Source organism: Etheostoma cragini, chromosome 5, assembly GCF_013103735.1.
Source record: "Etheostoma cragini isolate CJK2018 chromosome 5, CSU_Ecrag_1.0, whole genome shotgun sequence".
Classification (NCBI taxonomy): Eukaryota; Metazoa; Chordata; class Actinopteri; order Perciformes; family Percidae; genus Etheostoma; species Etheostoma cragini.
The window spans coordinates 14,188,777-14,200,249 of NC_048411.1; the positions used below are offsets into that span (position 1 = coordinate 14,188,777).

An 11,473-nucleotide genomic window follows, 5' to 3' on the forward strand; every position below is an offset into this window, starting at 1 on the left:
CACTATTTTGTTAGCACTAATACATTTTTTTATTCTAACAGCATCGAGCTATCAGAGGACCTTTATCAGAAGACATCAACACAATGGTCTCTACAGCATTAACAACTTCAAGAGATGGCCGAACGAGGCCTACCGCGTTCAGAATCAGCGCTACCGGGGAAGAAGAGACAGGACTGAACATAAGCGGAAGAGACACTAGATGCCATATAACTTGGCAAAGTTTTCCCGAGACGAGAACACATGGCTGGTGCTTGTGTTGAAAGAGGAAAAGGATTCCCCAAGAAGATAAAGCACAAGAGAAAACTCATCAAAGAAACCAAGAGGATAACCTGCAGTTTTTTGCGTTTTGAATGACGATGGAATCTTATGAAGTGCCTTTTAAAAAGATGTTGATACAAGACTATTTTTTTTTATCAAGGGGCACTGATTTATGACAATGCCAATGTGGAGAAAACACTTTCAGCTGGTCACTGGAAAAAGCAAAATATACACTCATCATTTTTGTTGAACGGTGGACATTTTTTCTATGTCCTTTGCAAATAATCAAATAAAATAATCATGACTGTCTAAAACCTTTGTACACACTGGTATTTAAAATCACCATATGTTTTCCTTATTCATAGAAAAAAAGCTGTTGTGAAATAATAGCGCTTGTGTTATGTAAAGGAATTCATTATGTTGTTCTGTTTTAAGCTGGACTTCAGTTTAATGAGCAAGCATATTCATATGTATTGAAGTCTTCAGATGTTTAACTATGCTTATTTTTTTTCAAGACATCTAATTTCACCGAACAGACATGGAGACATCGGTGGCAGTGATTCATCCAACAAAGGACTCATAGTTTATATACGTGGAATATTATACCACATATGTACAGAACTGTAAACCTTTGTAATTAATCAACGGCTAGAGACCTTTTTGTGGTGGCAGCTTTCAAAGTAGCAAATTACCACCATTCATTAGCTCCTCCTGTTAATGGATGTCGACAATGACTTGTACAGACACATGTTTATGGATATATTTCTATACAGAGAAGTTAAAGAAATCACATTGATACTTCTTCAGTGTGATTTTTTTTGCAATTTAATATGAGAACTTTCTCTCTAAGTACTTACCTACAAACCCTTTATTCACTGATGGATATCAATAGCCATCAACAATTTTCAAATGAAAGTAGCTTATATTTCCTGCTCATGTGTGTTCAGTGCATAACCTACAGTTAGTTGCTGCAGTATGTTTACAATAACTGTAATGTTGTTTATAATTACACACTAAAGTGTCTTGCTCTCACCTGTTGCTATTGTGCTTTAGCCTGTTATGGTGTTCTAGTTAATGCTTTTCTTCTGGACTCTGTTATTGTGGTCAATTGAAATCAGCCATTGAGAGAATGTATTTTGTGAAACACTCAAAAAGACTTGAACATAACGGCTGTTTAGGCACAGATAATTTATTTTCAAGCTGCTTTTGATCTCCTTACTTGTAAAATACAGGTAAAATATGATGCTGTCACTAGTCCCAGCCGCGTTCCTCATATATTTGTGTTGTATGTTTAACAGGAGACCAGCCACAACCACAGCCTGTCTAAATAGGATGAAGATGAAAAGTTACTTTACAATACAATGGAGTTTTGTTGTATTTTTACATCTTTGATGTCAGCAGTGGACCAAAGAATATAGAGGGCCCCATCGGCTGCAAAAATGTTCTGTAATATTATCAAATTATTTGTACATGTGGTTATGTATGTCTCCCGCATTTTCTTATGGAAAGATTTGTTATACTTATCTGCCTGTGAATGTCTGTGTGTGTGCCTTAATGTGCATAGAATATCCTTTTATATTTATAACTGTTTGTTTTTAATTTTACAATGTGAATGTCTGGGATGTTTGTGATTTTTTAAAGAGATCAAACTGTTTCCTTTTTCCTGCTTTAAATCACCAAAGAAATAAAAGAAATATAAGAATATTATATAAAAAACATTTCATTTGAACGTTTTAAGGAAGTGTATTGAAAAAACGGTATGTTCGAGTGTTGTGCATGTCGTCTCTGGGTCTGTAAACTTTTCTGCAGGTGTTGTGATTTTAAGACCGTCTTTCTGTTTTGTAGGTCTTTTTTTGAGAAGCAACCTTTTAGCACTATGTGGATTCAGTATTGTAGGCCAGTAAAGAGGCTGAATGAATGAAAATGTTAGGTTAGGAGAAAGTAGTGAGTTGGTTTCACCAGCAGGTAGTGCTATCAGACTAATCCATTACCCAAAGCTGTTGTCTGCCAAAAACCATTGACAAGGGTAGACATTTAATTTCTTTAACCCAAACAACTCATGGAAACTCTAAACATAATGTAATGGATTTACACTGAATTCTGTCAATTACACTCTGTAGAACATCATACCAATGTTCCGTTTAGTCTTGCAGTCTGGCGCATAAATCAAACACTTCTGAAAAATCCATCAGACGTGCTCTACAAGCCTCTTGGTAGATTCACAGGGAGCAGATAGGAGAGTTATAGCAAACATATGGAATAAGAACGGGATTAGGGAAAAGTGAACGCTTATGCTGCAATGGCTGATGCTGCAGAACTGTGGACCTGCATAAGTATACCACACTACAGTTTATTTTAGTCAATAGTATGGCTGTAGGTGGCTCCTCTTGAATATCAAATACTTTGGATGCCTACATGCCGGTGCATAAAGGAAGCAGATGAATTCCCTTGGTGTAAAAACAGAAGCTTTTTCAGTACATTACAATGCACCACTATTCCCAGAGCGCCTCCTAACGCGGCAGTGATTTGAAGTTGACATTGACACTGCCTCAGAGCACAAAGTACCATTACCAAGGTAATAACATCAAGTTGGTTGATGTAATCCTTGTGTAAGTTTGGATTGCTGTGGTTTTCACTGTGACTGCCCACTCTGTAATTAGAGTGGTCTTGACTTGTGATTAAAGGCTGCTCCTTGGTGGCACAGCAAGAGTAAAACCTACATTCTTGCCTCATGAAATGCAGATGTCTCATGGGTGATCAGCGGAAAAACCTTGCCCTCTCAGCCCAGTTCTCTCTGGGATTTAACAGGCTGTCTTGGTTTGTTTTGGAAAGGAAACCCACCATGGCTCCTCCTGATTTCCATGGTTTGACAGGCGGTTTAGACTCTGTCTAGTCAGTTTGTCTATCATTCACTCATTACTCTGCTACTTTTTTTTTTTACAAGTTACTTAGTCTGAAGCATTATCAGACTTGCTGAAAGTCAGCACAACATTTAAATGGTTGAAACCACAGAAGAAAACCAAATTAAATGTTAAGCAATGCTCCAACAAAAGCAGTCAGCAATGACAATGTGGCTGTCCATAAGAGCAATTGCTCATCAATTTAACTGTCTGCTTTCAGCATAAACAAACCCAGAGACAAAGAAAAGCTCACTGCATGCCACGATTGTGCAGAAAATGCCATGTTAGCTTAAGTTTGTTGTAATATAATGTACTCCTCAGATTTTAGTTTAGAATTTGACATCATTATACTTTTATATGCTGTATTTATTTTTAAAAGGTTCCGCACAATCTCTCTTTTTGTCTCTCTGCTACATTGTCCACAGAACAAAAAGCTTGCTTCAATGGACTTTTCACCATCACACACATTTACATTTCACTGCTGTATCAACCCAAATCTGACCCCATTCCCATGCTTTCCCACAAGGACTCTTAAGCAGTGTGTTACTGTTCCCTTTGTCTAATTTAGGGGCAGGCTGGCAGCCTAGCACTGAATAAGTTAAATGCCAAAGAATAAATAAATGTGAGGAGAGTCTAATCTTAAATCCTCTCAACATTGGTTTATGCCAGAAACATGGCCCCTAATTTGGCAACTCAAACAATACTATTTAAATCTCTGCTTAAACCTCTGTATCTTCACATAATGCTTGTTGATTCGGTTCCAGTGGAAATAGAACAGTTTCAGTAATTGATTTTAAAAGTCGTATTCTTTATTTCAAACTGCTTTGTTGAAAAAGGTACATGGTGATACGATACAAAAATACCTTTTTTAATGCACAAGTGAATACAATGCACAAGTGTGAGAGACATGTTTAAGTTTTGCTTTTACAAACAATGCATCACCATATTACTACAGCCTGCAGTAAGTATCATATGTCAGTGCCCAGGGTTAAAAAAAAAGTCTAACACAAACATGATGTTGTTTTTGTAACAGATACCTAAAAAGGTTGCTGTCTTCTGACTATGGCACCTTTAGATTAACAGATCTGTATGTCCAAAACATGCTCACTGTGGTCCACATGACACTATTATTATGATTTTCTGTTGGCTTTGATTTTGTATTCCCAAACATGTATTAAGATATTATTATGGAATCCCTAGGCGTGATCGTCAGTACTGCTCAGGTCTTTAAAACAATAGAGTGTCAGTGGAAATGTACCATTTCCAGCTCACAACCTCAGCAAGGACTTGTGAAACTGCAGTCATAGTGGATTTCAGCCCCGACAACTTCCGTTGCAAATGTAGCTACTCTAGTTTTGGATGTAGTCTATATCTTACAGAATTCCTACAACTCTCAAGACAAGACGGTTACAGGTCTGTTTTTAGACAATTTTTGGAATCTGTATTTTTATTCTCTAAAAAGAACATTACACACATAAAACTATAGTGACGAATAAAAAAAAACATTTTTAAAACATACTGCATTAGGTTACAATATTTAAACTGTCTTTCAAATTGGAATTGGAAGTTTATCTGATGGGAGCCATCAATGGAAAAAAAGTCACAGTCCATCAATCCATTCACATTAATTTTCCTGTTAAACAGTAAATGTGATCACAACTCCTCCCGTTAAAAGACATTCTGCAGTTTCAGAGGTTGCCCACCTCTTAAACTCTGATTAGAGAGGGATCCAGTTGAATACTTTCTGTAGTAAAACATGTTAATATCCATAGCTCAACAGTTGTAGTTGTGTTTATCTAAGGTATTTTATTGATGTGGTACTCGATAAATGACTATCATGTTGCTTTGTTTTGTTCTTTAGATACATTTTAAAGCAGCAAACATCATCTGCACGTGAGCATAAATGCTCTAAATCTTAAACTTTACACATTTAATCATTCTGTGGAGGACAAACCAAACTTAAATCATGTTTTACAATCATCAAGCTCTTGTCTCTGTCATTTCACTCATACATTAACACTGTTGCCTTTTTCCCAACAGTCTCTGTAAACGTAATGAATGCACAGTTAGAGAAAAACAAAACTTAACGGCTACACATATGTTGTCATTTATTGCATATGGAAGGAAGATGTACAGTATTTGTTTTTAAAAGTTAAGGAGGGTTATCACAGTTTCAAAGAAAGTATTGAGCTCATGCTAGTTAAGATCCAAAGCTTGTCGGCTTTAATGTGGATTTTATTGGTTGTGGTTGTTGCTGCTCTTTGGTGATTATGGCTTCCCTACTGCTACCTACTACCTCACTGATCTGCCTTGTAGCAATAGACACCGTAAGACTTTTGCTTCTTGTCTGGGAATCCAACAAAGCGCACTGCAGCTTCTGTGGGGCTGCAGTTCTTGCGGGGTCTGGCGATAGGGTAGCGCACACTTCCATCAGCCAACCAGCCAGCATCGCAGCGATCGTAACCCTCGAGCTTCCAGGCGGAGTAAATGTGGCCCACCTTGGCAATCTCTGCACCATCGTCTAAGCATGCCTGCACAGCCTCGTCAAAGGTCAGCCTGTCGGGCTGGACCAGCCAATAGAAACGTCCTGACAGCAGAGTGAGCAAAACAGACAGTCAGAAGAAGAACTTTTCTTTAAGTGATTTCTTTCTGTATTGAATACCAAGAAATTGGATAAACAAATAAAAGCAACCCACCTTTGAGTTCAGAAGCATAGCAGAACACGTCAAAGCGACTTATTTGTTTGTCAGGGTAACCATAGCTTCTGATGCCAGGCCCGTTTTTGGTGCCTCCGCAGTTGTGTCTGGGTTTGGTGATGGGATACTGCACTGTGCCATCATTCAGCCAGCCAGCATTGCACCAGTCCAGGCCGCCCTTCCAGGCCGCAAACATCTGGTCAAGGGTGGCGACAGAAGCATTCTGTTCCAGACAGGCCTGCACAGCTTTGGGGAAGTTCAGGTTGTATCGGCCCACAGGGGGAGAGTATGGGAACACAACACCTGAGCAAGGCAGAATACATGGAACAAATATAGTGATATGTTAAAGCGCCCACATTATGCTAATTTTTAGGTACATAGTTGTATTTTAAGGTTGTTCCAGAATAGGTTTACATTGTTTCATTTTCAGAAACACTATAATTTTGTTGTACTGAACATTGCTGCAGATCCTGTTTTAGCTACAGAGTGAGACATCTTCTATACTCTCTTTGTTGGGAGTTGCACATGTGCAGTAGCTAGGTAAGATCCCATCAGCTAGAAAACTCTTTCTCCAAGTTTGATCAGTGGAAGGCAGGATTAGCAAGAAGACTTCTTCTAAATGAGATCCCGCTTGTGGAATATCTGCAGAACAGGGACATGTGAGTTGTTCTTTTGTAGATTATGGTGAACTAGTGTGGTGTAGCACTTTAAGTTAGTCTGTGTTTAGTTGTATATTATTGAATGTTGTCCTATTAGTATTTTTAGTCCAACAGTTTGCAAAACGTCAGCAGTTGTCTTTAGAGCCCAGACTTTGCTTACTCATTAGTTGGTAGTGTGCTCGTCCCTCTGCATGGAAGAAAGGATCATATAATGCAAACTACGTGTTACCCGTGACAGCAAAGCACTCTAAACTGCGGCATGAATCAACTAAAAAGTGAATCTAAACATTAGTTCAATCCAATTCAAAGGAAATATGTAAAAGATGCAGCAGACTTAATTGAATAAATGCTCTGATAGTTTCTCACCATAGTGCCCTCCTTACAAGTTTTTATCTCAATACACTATAAACTTTATTTCATGATTACCAAATTTCTAATTACATTTGCCTGTCAAGCCTCCACCCAGATTTATGCTTAACACATGTGAAAAACTATCAACAAATGATAGGTGGGAGCCGCCCTTTAGTGCAGAGGCGCAGTGATTTAGTGTCACCATGCAAGGTTCTATGAATGAATAAGGGGTTACACTTTACTTGAAGGTATCCACATAAGATTGAAATGGCACTGTCATGAACGTGTCATTGAACATTACAAATAAGTAATAAAAGTTTATGACATAACACTTCTTTTAGTATGTGCCATTCGGTTCTTTTCATGGCAAGTTATGGTTATGGTTAGGGTCAGGGTTTTTGCGTCATGTGTCATGTTTTCATGAAAGTGTCATGTCACTGTCATGTAACTTTATGTAAAGTGTTAAAGAATAAGGTAATGACACTAACTTGCAGGAAAAGCAGTTTCTCTCTGTAAGGCACATTTTAAAGAAAACAAGAAGGAAGACAACTGTGGGATCATAAAATCTGAGGAGTCAGTCAGACGTATGAGGCTATGAACCGGAAAAGATGGAAAATGTGTTTCTGTTTGCTGATGTTGAACAGCATTCAAATGTGATTATGGCTGAATTATTATGGGATTTGGATAAATCAGCACAAGCTGTCTGTTCTTTTCCTTTTCCAAATGAAAAGGAAATGTGGATGTTTTCAATGACTAGAAATAAAAATATTGCTGAGAAAGATGATTGATCTTTACAAATGGAAAGGACACAATGGTGAAAGATGTTGCTACAGAAACAGATGCTATGTTAACATAGCTGGGAAGTTACCTTATACTTTAAGGCCCATCCCTATGATAAGTTTCTGAATAGATAAAAAAACAGAATTACCATCAATAAGACCGCCTTGCACTTCCAAAGTAACATCTTGCACGCTGTCTTGCACCCCGTCAATTATCTCACAGCGGTATTTTCCCATGTCATCCATGGAAACGTTGGTTATTATTAGGGAGGCGTCTTCACTATCATGCTCCTGCAGAAAGACACGGCTGTCGAAGCTTCCGTAGGATTTCTTGTGGAAACCCATTGAAAGCAGCACATCCTCATTCAGTGCTTCATCATCTGCCACCTTGGTCCATTTGACTCGAAAACTAATGGTACTAAAGATCATGGGGTCTTTGGACAGGAGCCGACAGGGTAGGGTGACGTTGGCACCCAGGTCAGCAAAAGCCTTAGCTGGAAAAGAGGAAAACATGATTATAACTTTGTTGTGGTTTGGTGGTGGTGGTCAAGCTTCTGCTACTTGGACTTGCACCGGAAAGATTATAATGTAATGTTTCTATAAATTAGAACTGTATTTTACATTGATTCCAACAATTGCATCCAGAAATGTTTGATTTTGTGCTTGGCATAAGAATGAAGGTCTGTTTGAGAAAAAAACAAAAATCAAAATTCCCCAAAGCTGCTTTTCCCAACTTGTCCTTTATTGTTCTTCCATAATTGTTCCACAGCATGTTTTGGCATGTGTGTACTTTGTATTATTGTACAACATGGCGTACACACAAAAGCTTTCTCTCACACAAAACCATCAAAGAGTCTGGGTGTATGCTGTTCACTTTATTAGATACAGTATTGGACAGCAGCCAGTCTTCAGCCCCTGGAGCAAATCATCCTCTTCATTCGCCTTCCTGCTCTTGTCAGTTCTGGCACTTTGGTTCCTCAGAACTAACCCTTAAAATGAAGGGCTTACTTTTCATCCGCTCCATCTGATTTGTGTAAAGTGTGTCAGGCGCCAAATGAATAACAAGTAAAGAAAGCAAATAATATTGTTAATGACAAAATCTAGCCATCACCATTATTTTACTTATGTGTGTTTCCTCTGGGCATCACTGTCCAAACTTGGCCACCCTTTAACTCTAAACAGCAGGTCATTTGTGTCTCACCATGGGTTCCCACAATCTCCCTGACCTCCATGTTTAGACCTCACAGGGCTTGCTTAGTTAAGAGGACCCCAACCAGCAAGGGGCCTCCTATGCCAGGCAATAATAAGCACCAGATGGAGAGATGTACACAACCTCTGACCCCCACCATCACAGGTACAGCCTTCAACAACCACCCTTATAAGTGGAGTAAAACTCTGCAATGTACAAGACTTACAAGATAATACGGTAATTACCCAACTGAACAAATCAACTGGCTTTTTAGCTATAAGTAGTCTAAACGCACAACTATTAATCTTATGCAACTAAACTGTGTCTGGCTGAATCCTGGTTCAGTGTTGTTGCCAAATCCCCGTTTGTAATTTATTTCCCTCCCACCTTTACTTAATAAGGATGAACTGTGTCTAAACCAGACTGTCTCTCCTTTCTAACTGAGGAGGCCAGCATTGGTGTTATTATCACTAGTGCCATGACTGGAATACTGTCACTGGCTCCTCAACAGGAATACCTTTTCTACATGGGAAATAATACAAGCCACTGGCTTGCTGCCTCCCGCAGAGATCAACCCGTTCCTCACACACATACACACACGCACACACACGCACACACACACACACACACACACACACACACACACACACACACACACACACACACACACACACACACACACACACACACACACACACACACACACAGTAACACTGAAACGACTCCTCATCAAGCCCATGCCTAAACTGTTCCAATCCTCCATTCTAACCCCACTGCACACGCATGTCTGGACTTTGTTCAGTGGTGCTCAGGTCACTAGTATTGAGCTTTCCTGCATAAGGATTTAATTAGCATTAACATTGCTGACAGACCTAATCTACACTTCAGTCCAACCTTGGGCCTTGTTCATGAATGACATTAGACTGTAAACCTTTTCATATGCCTGAGACTCCTTCTATTACCCTATCACCACACCCAGTAGCCTCACTCGCCTCTTAAATGGTCAGCAAGGTGCCAGGTAATTTACGAGCTAGGAAACACTCGTTTAGCTTCTGCTAACTACGAAAGTCTTTAACAGCAGAGTCTAAAAGAGCCCGTTCTGTCAGCAAGGAATGACTCACAGCTTTACCGTGCCTCATAAACTCTCTGCATCGGTAGCAGTTGCATGAAGTGCGATTGAAACCTGTGGGATCCAGAGTGACTAAGCTGCTCAAAAGCTATGGCCAAGGTGAAGCTGATGGTGACGTCAACCCTAGCTCACCAGATGTGATACAATCCAACATTTATGTCTAAAAATGTCAAAATTTAGAAATCTCACCCAGGAAGTTCGAGTAGATAGAATAAAGGGGTTCATTGTACTGTCCAATGGAAACATTGCTCTAAACACTGAAACAGGAAGTCATTGATCAGATATTGCAGTGCCAACATAATGCTGAGAAAAGCTTGGAATGAATTACTTTATACATACTAACCTAATACCTTAGATCACTTAATGAAAGCATAATAAAGAACCATGTCTCTTGGCCACATATATTTTGTGATCCAGTAGCAGCAGACAGAGAGACAGGCATGTTTAAAGTAATTTCACACTCTTTCCTGCTCCTGCGGTTACCAGCAGACATGTCCCACAGGAGACTGTGGCCCCGACCATGTGGGGCACACTACACTCATAAAGCAACAGCTGGTTGTGTGTACTTAGCCCTTCAGTAAGAGAAAGAAGTCTTTTTTTCTCTTTGTCACACCTCACCACCATATTATTTGTTTATGTCTGTCTGAGGTCAAAGGTGGTGCCAAATTGTCACATTTAACATAAAAAGGGGTTGTCAAATAATTCTAATAAAAATAAAAGAGATAAAACGACTTCTATCTGAAATTGTTGTGGAATGCAGCTGGAAAAAACTCAGCAAAGAAATAAATGAACACACGTGCATGACATAAAAAAGCTCTGCAACTGCAGCCGTTTTATGACCGAGCACAATTCTCTCTCACTCTGTTAGAGGTTGTAATAGCAAGTGATTGGAACCATCTGCTTCGTCGTAACACCGAACACTAAATTACCAATAACATTACAGTGGGCTACTAAGTCTACTGAGTGACCTATATATTCTGAAACTACAACAGTGTAATTATGCTGTTAAACACTATAGCATAATTAGTGGTTTATTATTGAACTAACAAAATGTTAAATTGGCTCAAATCCCCCCCTCCAGTAAGATGGAAATCATCAGAGAGCCGTCACTGCATGTTTATATGTGTGCCACACCCTCTGACAGAGCAGCTAGAAACGAGATGCTTTGCAATATCACATCTTTGTTTTCTTCTGCTGCTGGCCCGCTTGTGTCAATATGGAAAAAAGGATTAACAATCACAGCTGGGACAAACACAGGAGGCCAACTCCTACACGCTAATTTCAAAAAACTCTTTCCTGTTCTCCGTCATTCAGAACCAGCACAAACGCAGAATGTGGGTGTGTCTCACTCACATGGGTACACATATGTAGCCCACACACATATACTGTTATGTGTAGCAAACTGTCATTTGTGAATTAACACAAATGTCAAAATACAAACATGGCTCCCTCAACATCTCATCTCCTTGTCTAAACACATTTTAACTCAGTCCCCCACCCCAGCCGCAGCCC

General features: G+C 39.4%; 2 protein-coding genes across 2 annotated transcripts in view; one reads left to right on the forward strand and one right to left on the reverse strand.

The window, feature by feature from the left end:
• The window catches only part of LOC117945016 (neurocan core protein-like), a 42,749-nt gene extending 40,867 nt beyond the window's left edge, over positions 1 to 1,882 (forward strand). Inside the window, exon 24 of the mRNA XM_034872253.1 lies at positions 42 to 1,882. Within this exon, the coding sequence (XP_034728144.1) occupies positions 42 to 199 (158 nt within the window). The 3' untranslated portion in view covers positions 200 to 1,882. The remainder of the gene's footprint in view (positions 1 to 41) is intronic.
• A 3,070-nt stretch (positions 1,883 to 4,952) lies between these two features.
• Positions 4,953 to 11,473, reverse strand: part of hapln1a (hyaluronan and proteoglycan link protein 1a) — an 8,451-nt gene continuing 1,930 nt past the window's right edge. The window contains exons 2-4 of the mRNA XM_034872599.1: positions 7,793 to 8,137; positions 5,855 to 6,157; positions 4,953 to 5,745 (exon numbers count right to left, since the gene is read on the reverse strand). Of these exons, the coding sequence (XP_034728490.1) occupies positions 5,456 to 5,745; positions 5,855 to 6,157; positions 7,793 to 8,137 (938 nt within the window). The 3' untranslated portion in view covers positions 4,953 to 5,455. The remainder of the gene's footprint in view (positions 5,746 to 5,854; positions 6,158 to 7,792; positions 8,138 to 11,473) is intronic.